This window comes from Epinephelus lanceolatus, chromosome 18 (genome assembly GCF_041903045.1).
Source record: "Epinephelus lanceolatus isolate andai-2023 chromosome 18, ASM4190304v1, whole genome shotgun sequence".
NCBI lineage: Eukaryota > Metazoa > Chordata > Actinopteri > Perciformes > Serranidae > Epinephelus > Epinephelus lanceolatus.
In genome coordinates, this window is record NC_135751.1 from 43,565,487 (window position 1) to 43,590,678 (window position 25,192).

General features: G+C 45.2%; 1 protein-coding gene across 2 annotated transcripts; it reads right to left on the reverse strand.

Annotated features, from left to right (window-relative positions):
- Positions 1 to 248: 248 nt before the first annotated feature.
- On the reverse strand, positions 249 to 24,618 carry cdc27 (cell division cycle 27). 2 transcript variants are annotated; one of them, XM_033645524.2, is made up of 20 exons: positions 24,463 to 24,618; positions 15,562 to 15,637; positions 15,314 to 15,461; positions 14,629 to 14,754; positions 14,377 to 14,474; positions 14,117 to 14,262; positions 13,436 to 13,656; positions 12,736 to 12,835; positions 12,437 to 12,546; positions 11,451 to 11,550; positions 11,041 to 11,221; positions 10,722 to 10,894; positions 10,224 to 10,376; positions 7,413 to 7,493; positions 6,281 to 6,408; positions 6,053 to 6,170; positions 5,506 to 5,634; positions 5,342 to 5,416; positions 2,449 to 2,578; positions 249 to 623 (listed from the first exon to the last, which is right to left on the reverse strand). In XM_033645524.2, exons 1-20 carry the CDS (start codon positions 24,487 to 24,489, stop codon positions 532 to 534), a joined length of 2,412 nt encoding a protein of 803 aa, XP_033501415.1. In that variant the 5' UTR covers positions 24,490 to 24,618; the 3' UTR covers positions 249 to 531. The 2 variants fall into 2 exon arrangements, with proteins under 2 accessions (XP_033501415.1, XP_033501414.1); XM_033645523.2 differs by having other exon boundaries at positions 394 to 623; positions 2,440 to 2,578.
- Between the last annotated feature and the right edge of the window lie 574 nt (positions 24,619 to 25,192).

Consider the following 25,192-nt stretch of genomic DNA (forward strand, 5'->3'; position numbering starts at 1 on the left):
GACATGATGCCATCACGTTACGTGTCGGCTGTGTCTCGCCTGGACGGCGTGTTGGAGACATGATGCCATCACGTTACCTGTCGGCTGTGTCTCGCCTGGATGGCATGTTGTAAATTTGCTCCCTAACGAGTCACAGCTGACCTCTCACCTGTGACAGGTGTTGTCAGACACACTCACGCACCTGTTCCATCAGAGCAGGGCTGTTCTGATTGGCTGTTGGTAGCAGGAAGTAAACAGACAGTGGTGGGCGGGGTTTACACAGTTTTATTGATTTATTCTGTAACGATGATAAAAAGAACATAAAAAACAGCTGTGATGTCAGAGGACGCGCTCGATGACATTCTGGGGGGGGGGGGGGGGGGGGCTTCAGGGCAGCAGCAGTCTGTTTCAGCCAATCAGAGAACAAGGAGGACAACTGAGGAGGAGCTTAACTGAAGACTTGTCTGTCAGAATGTTGCCTAGCAACAGTACTCCTCCAGCCAATGGCAGGGGCGGGGCTTGGCTTGAGCAGGGGATGTTACAAGGGCGGGGTTAAAGGACGTCATCACTCTCAGCCGTGTGGAGCTGCGTGTCATCTGCGTCAGTCATGATGCTGCTGTCCTGACTGTCATCCACCTCCGCAGCTAGACAGATGGAGACAGAGAGACAGGTCAGAGACAGAGAGACAGGTCCGAGACAGAGACAGCGTCAGAAACAGAAACAGAGAGATAGGTCAGAGACAGGTCAGAGTCAGAGACAGAGACAGGTCAGAGTCAGAGAGAGACATGTCGGAGACATGTCAGAGTCAGAGACAGAGACAGGTCAGAGTCAGAGTCAAAGTCAGAGACAGAGAGACAGGTCAGAGTCAGAGTCAGAGACAGAGAGACAGGTCAGAGTCAGAGAGACAGGTCGGAGACAGAGACAGGTCAGAGACAGAGAGACAGGTCGGAGACATGTCAGAGTCAGAGACAGAGACAGGTCAGAGTCAGAGAGAGACAGGTCGGAGACAGGTCAGAGTCAGAGACAGGTCAGAGTTAGAGAGACAGGTCGGAGACATGTCAGAGTCAGAGACAGAGACAGAGACAGGTCAGAGACAGAGACAGGTCGGAGACAGAGAGACGGGTTAGAGACAGGTCAGAGAGACAGGTCCAAGACAGAGACAGAGAGACATATCAGAGACAGAGACAGAGAGACAGGCCAGAGACAGAGACAGAGACAGAGACAGCGACGGAGAGACAGGTCTGAGACAGAGACAGAGAGACAGGTCAGAGACAGAGACAGCGACGGAGAGACAGGTCCGAGACAGAGAGACAGGTCTGAGACAGAGACAAGTCAGAGACAGAGACAGGAAAGAGAGACAGAGACAGGTCAGAGACAGAGACAGGTCAGAGACAGAGACAGAGACAGGAAAGAGAGACAGAGACAGGTCAGAGACAGAGACAGGTCAGAGACAGACCAGAGAGACAGGTCAGAGACAGATCAGAAAAAGGATAGAGACAGAAACGGAGACAGAGACAGAGAGAAAGGTCAGAGACAGAGACAGGCCAGAGACAGAGACACAGATCAGAGACAGATCAGAGTCAGGACAGAGACAGAAACAGAGACAGAGAAACAGGCCAGAGACAGAGAGACAGGCCAGAGACAGAGACTGATCAGAGACAGGACAGAGTCAGGACAGAGACAGAAACAGAGACAGAGAAACAGGCCAGAGACAGAGACAAGTCAGAGACAGATCGGAGACAGGACAGAGACAGGTCAGAGACAGAGACAGAGACAGAGAGAAAGGTCAGAGACAGAGACACAGGCCAGAGACAGAGAGACAGGTCAGAGACAGAGACAGAGACAGGTCAGAGACAGAGAGACAGGTCAGAGACAGAGACAGGCCAGAGACAGAGACTGATCAGAGACAGGACAGAGTCAGGACAGAGACAGAAACAGAGACAGAGAAACAGGCCAGAGACAGAGACAAGTCAGAGACAGATCGGAGACAGGACAGAGACAGAGACAGAGACAGGTCAGAGACAGAGAGACAGGTCAGAGACAGAGACAGGTCAGAGACAGAGACAGGTCAGAGACAGAGACAGAGAGACAGGCCAGAGACAGAGACAGGACAGAGTCAGAGACAGGTCAGAGACAGAGAGACAGGTCCGAGACAGAGACAGGTCCGAGACAGAGACAGGTCAGAGACAGAGAGACAGGTCAGAGACAGGTCCGAGACAGGACAGAGACAGAGACAGAGAGAAAGGTCAGAGACAGGTCAGAGACAGAGACAGGCCAGAGACAGAGAGACAGGTCAGGGACAGAGACAGAGTGACAGGTCAGGGACAGAGACAGAGACAAGTGGGTAAGCGTTAGTTAAATTAATACCTGTCTCCCCTCATCAGAGATTGATGTGTACCTGTCTCTCCACATCAGAGGCTGGTGTGTACCTGTCTCACCTCACCAGAGGCTGATGTGTACCTGTCTCACCTTCGTCCTCTGGCAGGTATCTCTTGTCGATGGCTTCTTTGATCTGGTTATTGGCTCCTTTAGGATCCAGATCCATCGCCCAGCTGAAGTTCATCAGAGCCAGGTGAGTCTGACCCAGCTTCTTATACACCTGACAGACAGACAGACATGGTTACTGTAACCATCGGCACTGAGACAGCTGCTGACCATCAGTAGTTAGAGAGCATCACTAGTTAACCCGTCAGGATTTTTACCCCAACTAGTTAACATGTGAGATGTTCTAGTTAACATGTTAGATGAACTAGTTAAAATGTAATATGTTCTAGTTAACATGTTAGATGAACTAGTTAACATGTAATATGTTGTAGTTATCATGTGAGATGAACTAGTTAACATGTAATATGTTCTAGTTAACATGTGAGATGTTCTAGTTAACCTGTTAGATGAACTAGTTAACATGTGAGATGTTCTAGTTAACCTGTTAGATGAACTAGTTAACATGTAATATGTTGTAGTTAACATGTTAGATGAGCTAGTTAACATGGTAGATGAACTAGCTAACATGCAGTATGTTCTAGTTAACATGTGAGATGAACTAGTTAACATGTAATATGTTGTAGTTAACATGTTAGATGAACTAGTTAACATGTAATATGTTGTTGTTAACATGTTAGATTAACTAGCTTACATGTATTATGTTCTAGTTAACATGTAAGATGAACTAGTTAACATGTAATATGTTGTAGTTAACATGTTAGATGAACTAGTTAACGTGAGATGAGCCAGTTAACATGGTAGATTAACTAGTTTACATGTATTATGTTCTAGTTAACATGTGAGATGAACTAGTTAACATGTAATATGTTCTAGTTAATATGTTAGATGAGATAGTTAACATATAATATGTTTTAGTTAAAATGTTAGATGAACTAGTTAACATGTGAGATGAACTCGTCAACATGTAGTATGTTCTAGTTAACATGTGAGATGAACTAGTTAACATATGAGATGAACTAGTTAACATGTAATATGTTCTAGTTAAAATGTTAGATGAACTAGTTAAAATGTGAGATGAATGCCTGTGGATATTCTCATTCATCCAGGTCATAGTTATCTCAAGGCAACTGAATCGAACGCAACTGGACTTGGTTTTGTCTTAGAAGACGTTTCACCTCTTATCCAAGAGGCTTCATCAGTTCATGCTTGTCTGACTAGGCTAGAACTAGTCTGACAAACTGGTGTGGAAGCACCCAGGTATTTAACCTCTGGGGAGGTCTTCACAAGGCCAATGATGTCATTGGTTCGTTAGTGCTCCAATGGTGTGTCAACGACAGTTGTTGAAACTCCTGCTGCAACGGTTGTCACTGGAGTCGTTAGAGTCACATGAGGCCATTTGTGAACGACCGTTGTTTTTAGAGGTTAAGTTGTTAAGCCTCTTGGGCAAGGATGAAAGGACAGCATTACAGGTGGGGGATAGGTGGTGTCACAGACCTCCTCCTCTATTGAGAGATGGCTTTTCCAATTTCACATAGATGGCTTCTTTTACACCTCTTTCAAACCATCGGTCTTCCCTGTCCAAAATGTGCACATTGCTGTCTTCGAAGGAGTGTGCTTCCTCCTTGAGGTGTAGATAGACAGCTGAGTCTTGCCCTGACGAGTTAGCCCTTCTATGTTGGGCCATGCGTTTGTTTAGTGGTTGTTTTGTTTCACCAATGTACAAGTCTGGGCATTCCTCACTGCATTGGACAGCATACACTAGGTTGCTCTTCTGAGTGTGTGGTGTACGGTCTTTTGGGTGTACCAGTCTTTGTCTGAGTGTGTTACTGGGTTTGAAATACACAGGGATGTGGTGTTTGCTGAATATCCTCTGAGTTTTTCAGATACCCCAGACACATAGGGGAGGACAATGTTATTGCGCTTGTTCTTTTCTTCATCACCCACCTTGTTCTTTCTGGAACAGGCTGCTGATTTCACAAAGGTCCAACTGGGCAACCACAAGTTTTTAGAGCCTCCCTCAGATGTTCATGCTCTTTGCCTTGGGCCTGAGTGCTGGTAGGTACGTTATCAGCTCTGTGTTGTAGGGTCCTGATAACACCTAGTTTGTGTTCCAGTGGGTGGTGAGAATCAAACAGTAAGTATTGGTCTGTGTGAGTGGGTTTCCTGTATACCCCAATGTGGAGGCCTCTGTCCTCTGTAATGTGCATGTCACAATCCAAGAAGGGCAAACTATTCTCCTTAACATCTTCTCTTGTGAACTTGATGTTTCTGTCCACTGAATTGATGTGTTCAGTGAAAGCTTGTACCTCGGCTCGGTGCTGTTCCCTCAAAGGAGTTTAATGCTCTGTATTCTACATCCTCCATGTACAGGTTAGCCACAATGGGAGATACTGGTGAGCCCGTGGCACAGCCATGTTTCTGTCTGTAAAAATTGCCATTGTATTTGAAATAGGTAGTGCTCAGGCAGAGCTCCAGTAGTTGGCATATCTGGTCTGGACTGAGCTTGGAGCTGTCATGGAGGGTGTTGTCATGTATCAACCGTTGCCTGACTGTTTGAGCGTCAACAGGTAACTAGGTAAGACAAGAAAACTCTCATTGGTGCAACTAGCGAAGATTTTGGACCTGACTAAAGAACTAATACATTAAAAAGAAGACTTTCACTGATGTAACCAGTAAATATTTAGAGCCTCACTAACCAACAAGTGAGGTCAGAAAAGATTTACACTGTTAAATGTTTCAATGTTTACTAATTAACTGATGATGTCATAAATGTTTACTAAAACTGATGATGTCAAACATGTTTACTAATAAACTGATGATGTCAAACATGTTTGAGTTCAGTAGCCTGAGATGAGACGTGACTAAAAACCAAAGAGGTGGTAAACTGTCAGGTCAGAGGTCAGCTGATGTCTCTTACCTTTCCTATGAGGAAATAAACCAGAGACTCTTTGGGAACGATCTGTTTCAACTCCTCCAACTCCTGAAGAGCTGCCTGCAGAGAGACAGACAGAACAGACAGACAGGTCAGAGAGACAGAGACAGGTCAGAAACAGTCTAGCTGTATTGATGAGTATTGATTACCTTGTACTTGTCGTTGGCGAACAGTATGGAGGCTCGGTGGAACTTGCAGAGCGGGTTTTTGGGGTCAATCCCAATCGCTCTGTTCAGAGTCTCTAAAGCCGCATCAGACTTCTTTAACGCATGCTGCACCTGCACACACATCAATTATCCATCACTGTTCAATCAATCATCAATCAGTCACTGTTCCATCACTGATCAATCAAGTACAGATCACTAGCATAACGATGCCACGTGCTAACACAGCAGCTGTTGTGGACAGAGGATGCTACGTGCTAACAGAGCAGCTGTTGTTGATGGAGGATGCTACGTGCTAACAGAGCAGCTGTTGTGGACAGAGGATGCTACGTGCTAACAGAGCAGCTGTTGTTGATGGAGGATGCTACGTGCTAACAGAGCAGCTGTTGTGGACAGAGGATGCTACGTGCTAACAGAGCAGCTGTATTGGATGGAGGATGCTAGGTGCTAATGGAGCAGCTGTTGTGGATGGTGGATGCTAGGTGGTAACAGAGCAGCTGTACTGGATGGAGGATGCTAGGTGCTAACGTACCACTCCGATGTGACAGAGCAGCACAGAGCTCTGAGGGTTGATGCTCAGAGCTTTCTTAAAGTGGATTTCTGCCAAGTTGAACTTCTCCTGTTTGTAGTAGATCATGCCCAGACCATACCTGAACACACACAGACAGTTTCACACCAATCAGGACGTCAGGTTCATGTAATTTATCGTCCGAGACACTGTATATACTGTTAACTACACTTGTTACCGTGGTTACCATACCATGCGTTGTAGTGTCTGTTGTTGACTCTGATGGCATTGCGAAAGCAGGCGAGTGCTCGATCCAACTCCTCGGTCAGGACAAACTCATGACCCAACAGAGTGTACGCATAGGCAAAGCTCGGGTCCACCTGAGAGACAGACAGGAGGACAGAGACAGATGGGTCATGGAGAAAGACAGGAGGACAGAGAGACAGAAAGGGGGACAGAGGTCATGGAGAAATACAGGACAGTAGGAGACAGAAAGGAGGACAGAGACAGACGGGTCAGAGAGACAGATGGGTCATGGAGACAGACAGGAGGACAGTGAGACAGAAAGGAGGACAGAGACAGGTCAGAGAGACAGACAGGAGGACAGTAACAGATGGGTCACAGAGACAAACAGGTCACAGAAACAGACAGGAGGACAGAGACAGACGGGTCACAGAGTCAGACGGGTCACAGAAACAGACAGGAGGACAGAGACAGACAGGAGGACAGAGACAGACAAGAGGACAGAGACAGACGGGTCACAGAGACAGACAGGAGGACAGAAACAGACAGGAGGACAGAGACAGATGAGTCACAGAGACAGACGGGAGGGCAGAGACAGATGGGTCACAGAGACAGACAGGAGGACAGAAACAGACAGGAGGACAGAGACAGATGGGTCACAGAGACAGACAGGAGGGCAGAGACAGATGGGTCACAGAGACAGACGGGTCACAGAGACAGACGGGTCACAGAAACAGACAGGAGGACAGAGACAGATGGGTCACAGAGACAGACAGGAGGGCAGAGACAGATGGGTCACAGAGACAGACAGAAGGGCAGAAACAGACAGGAGGACAGAGACAGACAGAAGGACAGAGACAGCCGGGTCACAGAAACAGACAGGAGGACAGAGACAGACAGAAGGACAGAGACAGCCGGGTCACAGAAACAGACAGGAGGACAGAGACAGACAGAAGGACAGAGACAGCCGGGTCACAGAAACAGACAGGAGGACAGAGACAGACAGGAGGACAGAGACAGACAAGAGGACAGAGACAGACGGGTCACAGAGACAGACAGGAGGACAGAGACAGACAAGTCACAGAGACAGACAGGGGGACAGAGACAGACAGGAGGACAGAGAGTGAGACAGGAGGCTCACCTGGATGGCTCTCTGGAAGAACTTGATGGCGATGTCGTGCTCCCTCTGAAGACTGAAACAGTTTCCTGCTACACACCAGGCCTGCAGACAGACAGACAGGTCAGCAGACAGACAGACAAACAGGTCATCAAAGACACAGACAGACAGGCAGACAGGCAGTATGCGGACAGTGTGAGGACAGTATGTGGGAAGTGTGAGAACAGTGTGTGGACACAGGGTATATGCAGGAATCCTGAGGTTAATTTCAATACCTTTTTTTAAAAAAACTTTTTTTTTTAAGACCTTCCAAAAACAAACCTTAAGACCTCATCGCTACTTCAAGCTGTTGTTAGTAGCAACACATCTTTAACTTACTAAACAGTTGTAGTTTGCAATTAAATCTGTGGAGCACAAACATACAACAGAACTCAGATAAGATGAGAAGGAATAAAGCTTGAAAGAATAAATTAAACCAAAGGCAGGTTTATTAAAATACACTTTAGGTCATAACAAGTTAACACAGCTCTACAGCTCAACATCAGCTATTCAAGGCCAACTTGCTGAAAACAACAACCTTATGGCTAGCCCCCTGCATGTGGGATTTAGGGCTGACCCAAAAACTTTGAAGCTTCGTTTGATGGCACAGGATTCGATTGTGAAAAAAAAAGAAAGAAAGAATATTCAGCCTTTTTTTCTCCCGTTTTTTTTTGGGGGGGACCTTGAAAGCAACACTAATCATGCCGTCCGTTTACGGTTGTTTTTTTCCCCTTTAGCCATATGTAAACTGATTGTTTTTTGTTGGTTGACAAATAAAGGCCGGCCCCATTAGGCTGAGTAAAGAAGTCATCTGGTCTGATTGTTGCACGAATTGCCTAAAAAAGTTTCACAGTAAATCAGAAAACAGGGATATTATTATTGCCACGGCTTATTTGAACTGGACAAAGGTATTCTTTACTGGTGAGTTAAGGGAGAAAAGCCGTCATGTAATTAAAAAAGAAAACATCTCAGACAAGGAAATAGAAAGCCTGACGTGCAATGAATGGAGACCTATTATCCTGCTTGAACACAGACGACTAAATTCTTTCAACGATGTGACTCAAAATAATGATAAAATAGATTTTATTGATGTAAAATGATAAAATGCTGATGGTGACATTTCCACCGATCCGCTGTGCTCTGAGTCTGGTGTCAGTGACACATGCTGCTCTGAATTGCGCATCTGTCTGCTTGTGCTGCAGTGCGCCGAGGGTTTTAATTTTTAGTGTTAAATCAAACGTTAAACACTACTTATCAGCAACCAGAAGTGTTTTTTCGTTTGTGAATATTTTTATCTTAATTCTAGAGTTGCAAGAAACTACCTTTTTGCCATAAATTTTAAGTTATTAACTTTGTTGGACTTCCCCCCCCCCCCCACACACACACCCGATGGCAGTCCAAGTGTGCTTCCTACACATCATTGTTTGTAATAGTCGCGAGGAGGAAAATAAATTATACATTCATGGATACTTTTTGTCAAAGCTTGAATGCCAAGAAAATTTAATACTTAATAAAATCGTGATTAAGACTTTTTAATACTTTTTAATGGCCTTAATTTTCCTGCATTTGATTTATCAACTTTTAATACATTTTAAGACCCCGCGGACACCCTGGGACAGTGTGAGAACAGTGTGTGGAAGCATGAGGACAGCGTGTGGACAGCGCATGGACAGCGCGTGGACAGCGTGTGGACAGTATGAGGACAGCGTGTGGACAGCGTGTGGACAGCATGTGGACAGTGTGCGGACAGTATGAGGACAGTGTGTGACCAGTGTGTGGACAGTGTGAGGACAGTGTGTGGACAGCGTGAGAACAGTGTGTGGACAGCGTGAGAACAGTGTGAGGACAGCATGTGGACAGTGTGTGGACAGTATGAGGACAGCGTGAGAACAGCGTGTGGACAGTGTGTGGACAGCGTGAGGACAGAGTGAGAACAGTGTGTGGACAGTGTGCGGACAGCGTGTGGACAGCGTGTGGACAGTGTGTGGACAGTGTGTGGACAGTGTGTGTGTGGACAGTGGGAGGACAGAGTGTGAACAGTGTGTGGACAGTGTGTGAACAGTATGAGGACAGTGTGCAGACAGTGTGAGGACAGTGTGTGAACAGTGTGAGGACAGTGTGCAGACAGTGTGTGTGGACAGTGGGAGGACAGAGTGTGAACAGTGTGTGGACAGTGTGTGAACAGTATGAGGACAGTGTGTGAACAGTGTGAGGACAGTGTGTGAACAGTGTGAGGACAGTGTGTGAACAGTGTGCAGACAGTGTGAGGACAGTGTGCAGACAGTGTGAGAACAGTGTGTGAACAGTTTGTGGACAGTGTGAGGACAGAGTGTGAACAGTATGAGGACAGTGTGTGAACAGTATGAGGACAGTGTGCAGACAGTGTGAGGACAGTGTGTGAACAGTGTGAGGACAGTGTGCAGACAGTCTGTGTGTGGACAGTGGGAGGACAGAGTATGAACAGTGTGTGGACAGTGTGTGGACAGTATGAGGACAGTGTGTGAACAGTGTGAGGACAGTGTGTGAACAGTGTGAGGACAGTGTGCAGACAGTGTGAGAACAGTGTGTGAACAGTTTGTGGACAGTGGGAGGACAGCATGTGGACAGTGTGAGAACAGTGTGTGGACAGCGTGTGGGCAGTGGGAGGACAGCATGTGGACAGTGTGAGGACAGCGTGTGGGCAGTGTGTGGATAGTGGGAGGACAACATGTGGACAGTATGAAGACAGTGTGTGGACAGTATGTGGATAATTTCTGGACAGTATGTGGACAATATGTGGACAGGTGTCGTCCTCACCTCAGGACAGTTCTTGTCCATGTCGGTCAGGTCTTTGGACAGGGCGGACAGGGCGACGTCTTTCTGCAGGTGCCACAGTGTGGTTGAATAAATCTCCATCCCCTCGACTCGGTACGACTCGATCCTGCGAACCTCGCTGAACAGACGCTCCGCCTACAAACACATCACCATGACATCATGACTCACCTGAACGCAGAAACCCACAGCAGACCAATCAGGTCGCTCACTGACTCCCACTGGCACAGGAAGGTGAGTGTAACCTGTGTCAGGTGAGTGTTACCTGTGTCAAGTGTGAGTTACCTGTGTCAGGTGTGAGTTACCTGTGTCAGGTGAGTGTAACCTGTGTCAGGTGAGTATAACCTGGTCAGATGAGTGTTACCTGTGTCAGGTGAGTGTAACCTGTGTCAGGTGAGTATAACCTGGTCAGGCGAGTGTAACCTGTGTCAGGCGAGTGTAACCTGTGTCAGGCGAGTGTAACCTGTGTCAGGCGTGAGTTACCTGTGTGTACTCGGCCAGTTCAAAGTAAGCCCTGCCGATGTGTGTGAGTACCCAGCCGGTGTTGTAGTGCTGAGGAGGGAGGGAGGTCAGGATGTTGATGGCTTCTCTACAGTTGTATGAGCACAACGCCTGGTAACCACGCCCCAGTTCCCTTAGCAACGCCATCACGCTGTCTGTGCACACAGAGAATGTCCATGGTTCCATATATGTAAACAACTTCCTGTTCTGATTACAGCTGAGAATCACAGAGTGAGGACAGGTTGCCCATGGTAACAACAATTATTATGATCCAGCACACCTGTCACACTACAGGACTCACCTGCAGCAGCTCTCTGGTACTGGGGGATCTTGGTGTCTGGTAGACTCAGACTGGGATCCAGTCTGAGGATGTCCAGACTCTCGTTCAGGTTGCTGCTGTTTGACGTCTTTGCTGATTTACATTTTGTTTTCCTGTTTGGGATCTTTGTAGGAAACTTCATCTTTAACTTCTTACTGTTCTCCTGCAGAGACACAGAGACAGAAACAGAGGACAGAGAACAGAGACACAGAAACAGAGATAGAGAAACAGAGACAAAGACAGGGGACAGAGACAGACACAGAGGACAGCGGACAGAGAAACAGACAGAGACAGAGGACAGAGGACAGACACAGAGAACAGAGACATAGGTTAGGCAGCTGTAGGACCGTATCCGTGTGTCAGTACAGTGCTGTAGTCCTGTAGTTTGGTACCTTGGCAGTAGAGCTGGCACTAGTAAACAGTCTGGAACTTCTTCTGGGCTGAACGTTGGGAGGACCAGACATACTGGGACTTAGGACCTGAGGGGACCCACTAAGGGACAGACAGACAGACAGGTCATCAGACAGACAGATGGACAGACAGTTTGTAGGTTCTGTCAGTTGTTACAAGGCTGAATCTCAGATGGAACCAAAGTTCATGAGCACAAGTTCCACCAGTGAACTACACCGTTAATAGCATGTGCTAAGTTAGCACTACAAGCTAATGTTAGCACTATAAGCTGATTGGCTGTGAGTCAATCACACTGTGATGATCTCAAACAAGAGGCAGAGCTGGAAGACCTGCAGCAGGTTCCAAATAAGCTAGCATCCAACACACACCCAATATGCTAACAAACACAGAACACGCTAACACACATCCAACACGCTTACAAACACCCAACACACTAACACACATCCAACACGCTTACAAACACCCAACACGCTAACACACACCCAACACGCTAACACTCATCCGACATAACACACATCCAACACACTAACACACATCCAACATCCTAACACACATCCAACACACTAACACACATCCAACACGCTTACAAACACCCAACACGCTAACACACACCCAACATCCTAACACACATCCAACATCCTAACACACATCCAACATCCTAACACACACCCAACATCCTAACACACATCCAACATCCTAACACACATCCAACACGCTTACAAACACCCAACACGCTAACACACACCCAACATGCTAACACATATCCAACATCCTAACACACACCCAACACGCTAACACACATCCAACAGGCTAACACACATCCAACACGCTAACACACATTCAACAAGCTAAAACACACGCAACACCATCCAGCTGTGCTGATCACCAGGACAAAAAAAAAAAACATGCCACAGTCCAACTGTTCGTCCCCGCTGCTGTTACACAGCCTTCAGACAGGTACAGTCACCTGGTGTGAGGAGCAGAGGTCTGTGATTGGTTGAAGGGGATGGGGAGGACATCTCTGCTGTTACCACTCTGACTGAAGACAGACTTTGACTGACTGATCCTGGAGACAGACTGAAAGACAGACAGGTGAGACAGGTGAGGAGAGTCAGCAGGTCAGCAGGGGATGTGGCTTCCCTACAGGATATACAGTACAATGAGTCTTCAGAATAAAAGTCCGGTGGAGCTCTCAATTTGAAACTCAGACACATGGAGTTCTTCCTGTGTGAGTGTGTATCCTGACTGTGTAGTATGAATGTGTACCTTCTTGCTGGGAGCTGTAGACTGTGTTTCCATAGTAGCTGAATAGTTCTGTAGATATGTGGGGTCTCCAGGGCTGGGCTCCAGGGGCAGGATACCAAAACTACACAAACACAAACAAACAGGAAATGTCAGGTATGATGGTGATGTGAAGGTTTCCATAAAAACACTTCAGACTGAAGAAACTGTGGACCATGTCTTTAAGACACTTGTACAGGTCAGCTAACACACAAATAGACTAACACACAGGTAAGCTAACACAGGTAAACTAACACACAAGTAGACTAACACACAGGTAAGCTAACACACAGGTAACCTCACACACAGGTGGACTAACACACAGGTAAGCTAACACACAGGTAACCTCACACACAGGTGGACTAACACACAGGTGGACTTACACACAGGTAAACTAACACAGAGGTGGACTTACACACAAGTAAGCTAACACACTAAACTGAATCAGCTCTGTGACAAACGTTTGATGTTTTCATGTTGTGTTCAAGACGTTAACCTCCACAGGTGAATATCACTTTAGGACGCAGGAACACGAAGTGCTAACATGCTAACATGTCTCCAGGTTCTCGGACGCATTCCCTCATCACTCTATTAAAGGTGAATGTTCATCACTCTATTAAAGAATGTTTGTAAGACACAAGTGTCATGTGAGCTTAACCTGTACAGGTATAGTTAAATAACTCACCTGGGTGTCAGCGGGCTGAGTGCTGCAGGTCCACCAAGTAAACTCCGCCCACTTTTGGGCTTGTTCTGTTTAGCCAATAAGGTGCCTGCTGACGCCATGGAAACTGTGTTACCCAACAGGGAGCCGGTCTCCGGGGAGATGAGGGAGGAGTCGATGTAAGAAACCGACAAATCAGACGTCAGTTTTCCATTAGAAGATTCTAGATTCAGACGATTCAACTCCTGTAGAGGAGAAACATATTTCAATCTGATTATCAGACTACATCCACCTCGGTAAACTCAAACACTGACTGAGGTGATGATGTCGCACAGTGACAGGAAGAAGGGCTCCTGTCTGTATCACAGACTGAGTGTTTATTTACACAGATCAGTAAAGCTGATCAGTTTGAATATTGAATATCTGTAGGCTCTGGGCTCAGACAGAGTTACAGATTATTATTATCTGGTTTGACGAAGCATTCAGACTGATGCCGATATAATCTGATCCCTGATTTTAGATCAGACTAAAGTAATCTCAATAACCCATTAGATGACTTCACTGAAACCATGGTAACCATATCCCTTTTGTTAGCCCATCTGTAAACTGTTTAGAGGAATACAACCGTGAAGTAATCTGATTACCAAACCACCATTACATGATGACGTGTTCAGAGAGGACGAGAGGTGCGTTTGTATTACGTACCAGTGTGTCCTGGGGCGTCTCCATAAGGGCGGTGTCTAGACGGTTGGAGGGATTCTGGGCGGGGCTAATTGATGGAGGGGGCGGGGCTATAGAGGAGTTCTGTAGAGAGGACAACCTAAAGACCTGATCTGGATCTGGTTTCTCACCTGGAACACAGACCACGATGAATACATGTCAGTGACATCATCATGTGATGACGTTTGTAAGTGTCACCTGGTCAGGTGTGTGTGTGTGTGTGTGTGTGTGTGTGTGTGTGTTACCTAGGTGACAGAGGTTCTGAAAAGGCGACCACAGGAACGGGTTGAGAGTTAAACTTCTCTGGAAACACTCTGCACCCTTAGCAACACGATCTGTCTTACTGCTCCAACAGACAGACAGACAAGGACACAGACAGACAGAGGGACAGACAGACAGGGAAACAGAGAGACAGGTCAATAATCAGTGTGTCCATCACAATGAACTGGTTGAACTGGTCAGTCTGTGTTTGACACCAGTATCAGACTGATTATTACCAGTAGATGTGTCCCAGTAAAGACAGTGTGAAGGAGGCGGAGTCTCCAAACTCTGTGATGATGTCATCCTGACTCTTCTGTTTGTTCAGCACTCCACCAATCAGAACCTGCTCTCCTTCAGCCAGCCTGAGAGACACAGAGACAGACAGACAGGTGGAGACGGCGACAGACAGACAAGTGAAGACAGAGACAAATGGAGACAGAAACAGGTAGAGACAGGTGGAAACAGAGAGACACAGGTGGACACAGAGAGACACAGTTGGAGACAGAGAGACACGGGTGGACAGAGACAGACAGGTGGAGAGACAGAGACAGGTAGAGTAAGTAGAAGTTTATATAACTACTATATATAACTACATCTGTCCCCTACCTCTATACAACTACACCTGTCCCCTGCCTATATCTAAACCTGTCTCCTACCTTTATATATCTGAACATGTCTCCTACCGCTATATAACTACACCTGTCTCCTACCTTTAACTACACCTGTCTCCTACCTTTATATAACTACATCTGTCCCCTACCTTGGTAAGGTGAGTGACTCACAGCACAAAGGTGACACTAAGACCAATCAGGTGTCTTCATACACTAATAGCACCTGCATTAATTCTGTGTGTGTGTGTGTGTGTGTGTCTGTCTGTATCTGTGTGTCTGTGTCTGTGTGTGTGGGTGTGTGTGCTCTTACTTGCTGAGTTCGACGCAGCACTTTGCCAACAGGAATCGAACCTGCGGCGTGGAGCAGCTGTGAGCCTTCAGCAGCCGGTAAGCTTTATAGGGTTTCCCCGAGCGGTAGTAACATGTAGCCAACAGGTAGAGGGCCTCCTCTGACCTCACTGAGAGACAGACCGGTGGACAGAGACAAACAGCTGTTCAGACGGACAGACAGACAGATGGACAGACAGACAGGTGTTCAGAGAGTCACACAGGTGTTACCTTCAGCGTATAATCTCTCTGCCAGGAAAACAGCGTCCAGGAAGGCGTAGTGGTTCAGAGCCTGCCACACTGCAGCCTGAGGGGACAAAGACAGGGACAGACAGGGACAGAGAGAGACAGTTTAATGTCCTTGCGTTTGACCCACATGTCGGTACCTGGCGGCACAGGTTAAAGGGGAGGGGCCACATGTAGGTATCTGATGGCACAGGTTAAAGGGGAGGGGCCACATGTAGGTACCTGACGGCACAGGTTAAAAGGGAGGGGCCACATGTAGGTACCTGACAGCACAGGTTAAAGGGGAGGGGCCACATGTAGGTACCTGACGGCACAGGTTAAAAGGGAGGGGCCACATGTAGGTACCTGATGGCACAGGGTAAAGACTTTTCACATCAGCAGGGTGTCAAGGGACTATATTCAACTTATCTTGCATTGTAACATGCATTATGACAACTTAATAAGGTTTATGTATGTTTATAAATGATTTGGAGGAGCCTACAAGTGTTTTGTTTAGTTTGTCTCAGAAGCTTCAGAGGGACTCCGCAGCTCCGCTCAGCTGTCTGCTGCTGCTGCGAGGGATCAACTTTCATTGGGGGCGGGGAAAAGTACGAGGGAGTCAGCAGTCATTCAGTTTGTTGCCCTAACCAAAGATACTGGATTACTACTGTACTATACAGTATATACTATACTGTACTATTACTACTATCATTACTGGTTTATCCACCGTCTTTGCCCTAACTTCTTGGTGTCCTCCTTCATTTATCTCTTTGTGTCAGGTAACGGTCCACAAACCTCACCGCACTTTAGGGACTGTTCTTTACTTATGAAGGGACTGTTCTTTACTTGTCAGGAGAGGAGGGTGGCTGGTTGATTTTTATTTTATTTTGATCCCCCCTATGTTAATCACTTATTGATGCTGTTTTTGAAGTATGAATAAGTCAATAAGTAACTTATTCCATTGAAATATCAGTGATGTATTACAGAAAAGTGATTTATCTTTTTATAAATGACAAAAGGCATATCTGCCTCATTTTCGTTGTGGTATCCTAATACTACTCAGAACCGTGATATTTTCACTGGTACCGTACCGTGGGTCCCAATGTTGGTACCATGACAACACTAATCTGGAGGGGGTGCATCTGCAAAAACTAATGAAAAACTAAACAACGGTATTCGGTAGGGTTGGGAATCTCTCTGTGATAGGCGATTCGATACGTATCTAGATACATGGGTTACGATACGATTCAAAAACGATATATTTTTAATACAGAACGATTCGATACAGTGTAGGAACGTTACGATTCGTTATGATTCAATACGATTCTATGGTTAACATTTGTTGATGTAGACATTAATCATATATTATAAAATAAAGAAGCCAATTCTATAAAAGTGACATTCTTACAGTATTTTCAAATTTGTAAAAGACCACATCCCCAAGCATTGTTGCTGTATGGCACTGGCAAAAATAAAATAAAAAGACAAACAACAACAAAATCACACATTGTCTGTGTTTTTGTATGTATCTTATATGGACTTGAGTCTGGAATAAAGTTTATCATAACGCTGTACAATATAAACATAAAGCAGAATAAAACAATAACATGCAATGTAGGGGCAGAATCTGACATCTCCTGTTATTAGTTGATATCATGGACTGTGATGACTAGCAGCTTATTACTGAAAGCATGTCAGACTATTTCTCTGTGTTTGCTACACTCTGTGTTTGTCATTTATAAAAAGATAAATCACTTTTCTATAATACATCAATGATATTTCAATGGAATAAATTACTTATTGACTTATTCATACTTCAAAAACAGCATCTATAAATGATTTACATAGGGGGGATCAAAATAAAATAAATAAATAAAATAAAAATCAACCAGCCACCCTCCTCCCCTGACAAGTAAAGAACAGTCGGTGAGGTTTGTGGAAATGTGAACGGCTCGTTTCTCCTCTGACACGTCACATATCTGTGTGCTGGTGCTGCCACAGCTTGGCTGTTCAGGTATTTTTGGGCAGTCATGATACCGACGAAGACTTCTTGGACCTGGAGCCGGGCTTCTCGGTCGCCGGTAAGCCGTTATCTTGAGTGGCGGAGCACTATGGCCGCCGTATTTGACAGGAATGCATATTTCTGTCTGTGTCTGTGACCCCCTGTTCAACCCACAACCGGCAGGATTCGCCCTTAGTTTCTGCTGAGGCTTGGCTGCTCTCTGGTTTATCCAACCAGCATTAGCTTCTGTTCCTCAGCTCCACTGGTCAAGCTGGCGCTGATGTTTACATCCATTATCCTTGTCAGTAATGCCTGCTACGGAGCATGCCGCCGACTCTCGTGTTGTTTTAGAGATGCAAACTGTTAAAGCCAGTCAACCGATTGCTAGTCTCGCAATACCCGATCCATGACTCTACAATCGATTCATCTAAGGATTCATGGCTGATTTGTATCGATTGAGGAGGCTGCTACCGACGCAGCCGTATCTCTCGCTTGTCAAACAGGATATCCAGTCGAATCGTTAATCATTCCCAACCCTAGTATTCGGTATTCGGCCAAGCGTTTAATTTTATTCGGCATCGGCCACAAATTTTCATTTCAGTGCATGCCTAAAAATTAGGTATATAATTCGATATATCAGTTCAGTTAGATATTTGGCTTTAAATCAAACCAGCACAAGCCTAATACAAGCGCTGTGGTTTACCTTTAGAGCTGGTCTTCTGTCAGACGCTATGTTTCTGTTTAACCCTGTCCTTCACTCTCACATCTGACTGATTCTATAAACCCCGCCTCCTCAACCTGAGACAGGCGTCAGCTGACCGCAGCTAGATCATCAGGGAGCTGAAGGTGTCTGAATAATGATAACGAGCTGCAGTCTGTGGTCAAGAGTCCTGAGGACAGATCAGAGCCCTGAGGACAGATCAGAGCCCTGAGGACAGATCAGAGTCCTGAGGACAGATCAGAGCCCTGTCCAGAGGGAACGTCTCCTGTCTCATGTCCACTGTTTGTTTACATGATGAGACGGACGAACAGACTGAAGACACAATGTGGACAGACAGGTGATGTCACCTGACAGTGACTGACTCAATTCGGCAGAGCGTCCCAATATCAGATCAACAGTCAGACATCAAGTATTGATCTGTGATTATACAGATCAATAATTTACTGACACACTTTATTACTGAACTATTATTATAGAATCAATGACGTCTTCTGTCCACTAGATGGTGCTGTTGTTACTGGTTTATCTGACCTGTTGTTGCTGGTTTATCTGAGCTGTTGCTACTGGTTTATCTGAGCTGTTGCTGCTGGTTTATCTGAGCTGTTGCTACTGGTTTATCTGAGCTGTTGCTACTGGTTTGTCTGAGCTGTTGTTACTGGTTTATCTGGTCTGTTGTCACTGGTTTATGTGGTCTGTCGTTACTGATTTACCTGGGCTGATGTTACTGGTTTATCTGGCCTGTTGTTACTGGTTCATCTGAGCTGTTGCTACTGGTTTGTCTGAGCTGTTGCTACTGGTTTAACTGAGCTGTTTTTACTGGTTTGTCTGAGCTGTTGTTACTGGTTTATCTGAGCTGTTGCTACTGGTTTGTCTGAGCTGTTTTTACTGGTTTGTCTGAGCTGTTGCTACTGGTTTAACTGAGCTGTTTTTACTGGTTTGTCTGAGCTGTTGTTACTGGTTTATCTGAGCTGTTGCTACTGGTTTATTTGAGCTGTTGCTACTGGTTTATCTGGTCTGTTGTCACTGCTTTATCTGAGCTGTTGTTACTGGTTTATCTGAGCTGTTGCTACTGGTTTATCTGAGCTGTTTTTACTGGTTTGTCTGAGCTGTTGTTACTGGTTTATCTGAGCTGTTGCTACTGGTTTATCTGAGCTGTTTTTACTGGTTTGTCTGAGCTGTTGTTACTGGTTTATCTGGTCTGTTGTCACTGGTTTATCTGAGCTGTTGCTACTGGTTTATCTGGTCTGTTGTCACTGCTTTATCTGAGCTGTTGTTACTGGTTTATCTGGTCTTTTGTTACTGGTTTATTTGGGCTGGTGTAACTGGTTGATCTGGTCTGTTGTTACTGGTTTATCTGGTCTGTTGTTACTGTTTTATCTGGGCTGATGTTACTGGTTTATCTGGCCTGTTGTTACTGGTTTATCTGGTCTGTTGTCACTGGTTTATCGGGTCTGATGTTACTGGTTTATCTGAGCTGTTGCTACTGGTTTATCTGAGCTGTTGCTACTGGTTTATCTGAGCTGTTGTTACTGGTTTATCTGATCTGTTGTCACTGGTTTATGTGGTCTGTCGTTACTGATTTACCTGGGCTGACGTTACTGGTTTATCTGGCCTGTTGTTACTGGTTCATCTGAGCTGTTGCTACTGGTTTGTCTGAGCTGTTGCTACTGGTTTATCTGAGCTGTTTTTACTGGTTTGTCTGAGCTGTTTTTACTGGTTTGTCTGAGCTGTTGCTACTGGTTTAACTGAGCTGTTTTTACTGGTTTGTCTGAGCTGTTGTTACTGGTTTATCTGAGCTGTTGCTACTGGTTTATTTGAGCTGTTGCTACTGGTTTATCTGGTCTGTTGTCACTGCTTTATCTGAGCTGTTGTTACTGGTTTGTCTGGTCTTTTGTTACTGGTTTATTTGGGCTGGTGTAACTGGTTGATCTGGTCTGTCGTTACTGATTTACCTGGGCTGATGTTACTGGTTTATCTGGCCTGTTGTTACTGGTTTATCTGAGCTGTTGTTACTGGTTTATCTGAGCTGTTGCTACTGGTTTATCTGAGCTGTTGCTACTGGTTTGTCTGAGCTGTTGTTACTGGTTTATCTGAGCTGTTGCTACTGGTTTATCTGAGCTGTTGCTACTGGTTTATCTGGTCTGTTGCTACTGGTTTATCTGGTCTGTTGTCACTGCTTTATCTGAGCTGTTGTTACTGGTTTATCTGGTCTTTTGTTACTGGTTTATTTGGGCTGGTGTAACTGGTTGATCTGGTCTGTTGTTACTGGTTTATCTGGTCTGTTGTTACTGTTTTATCTGGGCTGATGTTACTGGTTTATCTGGCCTGTTGTTACTGGTTTATCTGGTCTGTTGTCACTGGTTTATCGGGTCTGATGTTACTGGTTTATCTGAGCTGTTGTTACTGGTTTATCTGAGCTGTTGTTACTGGTTTATCTGATCTGTTGTCACTGGTTTATGTGGTCTGTCGTTACTGATTTACCTGGGCTGATGTTACTGGTTTATCTGGCCTGTTGTTACTGGTTCATCTGAGCTGTTGCTACTGGTTTATCTGGGCTGATGTTACTGGTTTATTTGGGCTGGTGTAACTGGTTGATCTGGTCTGTTGTTACTGGTTTATCTGGTCTGTTGTTACTGTTTTATCTGGGCTGATGTTACTGGTTTATCTGGCCTGTTGTCACTGGTTTATCGGGTCTGATGTTACTGGTTTATCTGAGCTGTTGTTACTGGTTTATCTGAGCTGTTGTTACTGGTTTATCTGAGCTGTTGTTACTGGTTTATCTGGTCAGTTGTTACTGGTTTATCTGAGCTGTTGTCATTGGTTTATCTGAGCTGTTGTTACTGGTTGATCTGGTCTGTTGTTATTGGTTTATGTGGTCAGTTGTTACTGGTTTATCGGGTCTGATGTTACTGGTTTATCTGAGCTGTTGTTACTGGTTTATCTGGTCAGTTGTTACTGGTTTATCTGAGCTGTTGTCATTGGTTTATCTGGGCTGTTCTTACTGGTTTATCTGGCCTGATGTTACTGGTGTATCTGAGCTGTTGTCACTGGTTTATCGGGTCTGATGTTACTGGTTTATCTGAGCTGTTGTTACTGGTTTATCTGAGCTGTTGTTACTGGTTTATCTGATCTGTTGTCACTGGTTTATGTGGTCTGTCGTTACTGATTTACCTGGGCTGATGTTACTGGTTTATCTGGCCTGTTGTTACTGGTTCATCTGAGCTGTTGCTACTGGTTTATCTGGGCTGATGTTACTGGTTTATTTGGGCTGGTGTAACTGGTTGATCTGGTCTGTTGTTACTGGTTTATCTGGTCTGTTGTTACTGTTTTATCTGGGCTGATGTTACTGGTTTATCTGGCCTGTTGTCACTGGTTTATCGGGTCTGATGTTACTGATTTACCTGGGCTGATGTTACTGGTTTATCTGGCCTGTTGTTACTGGTTCATCTGAGCTGTTGCTACTGGTTTATCTGGGCTGATGTTACTGGTTTATTTGGGCTGGTGTAACTGGTTGATCTGGTCTGTTGTTACTGGTTTATCTGGTCTGTTGTTACTGTTTTATCTGGGCTGATGTTACTGGTTTATCTGGCCTGTTGTCACTGGTTTATCGGGTCTGATGTTACTGGTTTATCTGAGCTGTTGTTACTGGTTTATCTGAGCTGTTGTTACTGGTTTATCTGAGCTGTTGTTACTGGTTTATCTGGTCAGTTGTTACTGGTTTATCTGAGCTGTTGTCATTGGTTTATCTGAGCTGTTGTTACTGGTTGATCTGGTCTGTTGTTATTGGTTTATGTGGTCAGTTGTTACTGGTTTATCGGGTCTGATGTTACTGGTTTATCTGAGCTGTTGTTACTGGTTTATCTGGTCAGTTGTTACTGGTTTATCTGAGCTGTTGTCATTGGTTTATCTGGGCTGTTCTTACTGGTTTATCTGGCCTGATGTTACTGGTGTATCTGAGCTGTTGTCACTGGTTTATCGGGTCTGATGTTACTGGTTTATCTGAGCTGTTGTTACTGGTTTATCTGAGCTGTTGTTACTGGTTTATCTGATCTGTTGTCACTGGTTTATGTGGTCTGTCGTTACTGATTTACCTGGGCTGATGTTACTGGTTTATCTGGCCTGTTGTTACTGGTTCATCTGAGCTGTTGCTACTGGTTTATCTGGGCTGATGTTACTGGTTTATTTGGGCTGGTGTAACTGGTTGATCTGGTCTGTTGTTACTGGTTTATCTGGTCTGTTGTTACTGTTTTATCTGGGCTGATGTTACTGGTTTATCTGGCCTGTTGTCACTGGTTTATCGGGTCTGATGTTACTGGTTTATCTGAGCTGTTGTTACTGGTTTATCTGAGCTGTTATTACTGGTTTATCTGGTCAGTTGTTACTGGTTTATCTGAGCTGTTGTCATTGGTTTATCTGAGCTGTTGTTACTGGTTGATCTGGTCTGTTGTTATTGGTTTATGTGGTCAGTTGTTACTGGTTTATCGGGTCTGATGTTACTGGTTTATCTGAGCTGTTGTTACTGGTTTATCTGGTCAGTTGTTACTGGTTTATCTGAGCTGTTGTCATTGGTTTATCTGGGCTGTTCTTACTGGTTTATCTGGCCTGATGTTACTGGTGTATCTGAGCTGTTGTTACTGGTTTATCTGGGCTGTTCTTACTGGTTTATCTGGCCTGATGTTACTGGTTTATCTGAGCTGTTGTTACTGGTTTATCTGGGCTGTTCCTACTGGTTTATCTGGCCTGATGTTACTGGTGTATCTGAGCTGTTGTTACGGGTTTATCTGGTCTGTTGTTACTGGTTTATCTGGGCTGATGTTACTGGTTTATCTGGTCTGTTACTGGTTTATCTGGGCTGTTGTTACTGGTTTATCTGGGATGATGTTACTGGTTTATCTGGTCTGTTGTTACTGGTTTATCTGGGCTGATGTTACTGGTTTATCTGAGCTGTTGTTACTGGTTTATCTGGTCTGTTACTGGTTTATCTGGTCTGTTGTTACTGGTTTATCTGGGCTGATGTTACTGGTTTATGTGGTCTGTTGTTACTGGTTTATCTGGGCTTATGTTACTGGTTTATGTGGTCTGTTGTTACTGGTTTATGTGGTCTGTTGTTACTGGTTTATGTGGTCTGTTTTACAGGTTGATCTGGGCTCATGTTGCTAGTTGATCTGGTCTGTTGTTACTGGCTTTATTGGACTGACTGTGGCTGACATGGCAGCAAACCAGCTGATTGCTAACGTAGTTGATGTTAACCGGCAGCTAGCTGCTGTGAGTTAGCGTTAGCATCAAGAGGCTAACCAGTTGTTGGTTAAGTTTAGCCTGTCTGCTGCGGCTGATCTGAAGTCAGACTCGTTACAACCGGAACACATTAACATTAAAGCCGTTTATGTTCACTTCTGAACTTTAGAGGAGACTCTGCTCACTGAAGCCGCTCAGCTAAACGTTAGCCTCGGTGTTAGCCGGCTAACACTACTCCACTGTTAGCATTCTAGCATTAGCGAAGCTAATAATACAAAACTCCATTTGAAATCTCAGTGATTATTGTGTCCCTGTTTGTCAGAGAAAACACACACAGCGCTCTAGCAGACCTTTAACTCGTCAGTAAGGTCATGTGATAGATTCAGAAGACATACTGTGTTTGGTTCGTTATAAACTTTACCAAGTGTCTGCGCTGCTGTTGCTGCCGCCCTCAGTCAGAGCCGAGGACACCACCATACAACTTTCATCTTTTATAATCTCACTAAAACACAAGTTGTGTTTTACGTCTCAGCCGAAGCGACGAGCGGCGCCAAACAAACCACAAACAGTAACAGAAATGATTGTACTCGGTTTACTTTGTAACTGACGCTAACGGAAATATTAAACTGGCATATTTTTAAAAAGGGTCTGGTGTGACCTAATCTGCTTGAACTGAGACCCAGCTTACGTTAGCAAACGAACTAACCTGATGTTAAAGTCTGGGACCACACGGCCCCCTGGCAGACCAAACCTCACTGTAATCATCGACATTTTAAACACCGTGAAAACCTTCCGTGCTGCTAGCAGCGCTCTGCGGGGCCTGTGGCGGGGAGACAGCTCTCACACCGCGGACCCGAGCAGCCGCTGAGGCCGGGACGGAGCAGGCAGCACGGGCTTGACAAATACTCGGCTCTCCGCTCGTGACAACGACGTAAAAGTGTGATTTTACCTGGACAGGTTCCTGCAGCACCGTCATTCCGCTTCCACACTCCGTCTGCCTGCTCTTTTCTCTCGGCTCTTTCTTTACAGGAGTCTCCAGGAGGAGCTGCGGCCGAACATTTGAACACACCGACCGTTACCAGACGAACACAGCCGAAGAATGCCGAGGCGGAGATGGACGACTGTCTGTCAACGGAAAAAGACGAAGTAGCTGATGCGCCTACTGCTGGTGACATCGTGTTTAGTCGCCTTCTGGTGACGTCACAGATGATTTTATTAAACGAAAACCGGACTGTTGAAGGACTGTTCGTTACTTGTGAGGAGAGGGAGAGGTGGAGCTAAAGGGTGGAGGCATGTCAAATAATTTGTTAAGCACTGGAACTGTTTTAGAGGAGGAGCATACAGATTTAAGTGTTTGTATTTGTTTTTTATATTCTACTACAGATTTTTAAAGAAAACATTGAGGGTTTTCTTTAAGTCACCAAAATGACTTCATCTCTCAGCCAGAAACTGTAAACACAGGAATTTATGAATTTCTGACGGCCCTTGAACACATCACATGTAACAAACGCTTTTGTCAGAAAAGCAAACACACACACACACACACACACACACACACAACCAAATCTGAACTTAAAACAGTGACATTGCATAAAAATCACATCGGAGACTTTTTTAAACTTTTAACTTTTAAACATCAAAGTTTTGAAAAATTTATTGTTTTTTTATTTAATTTGCTG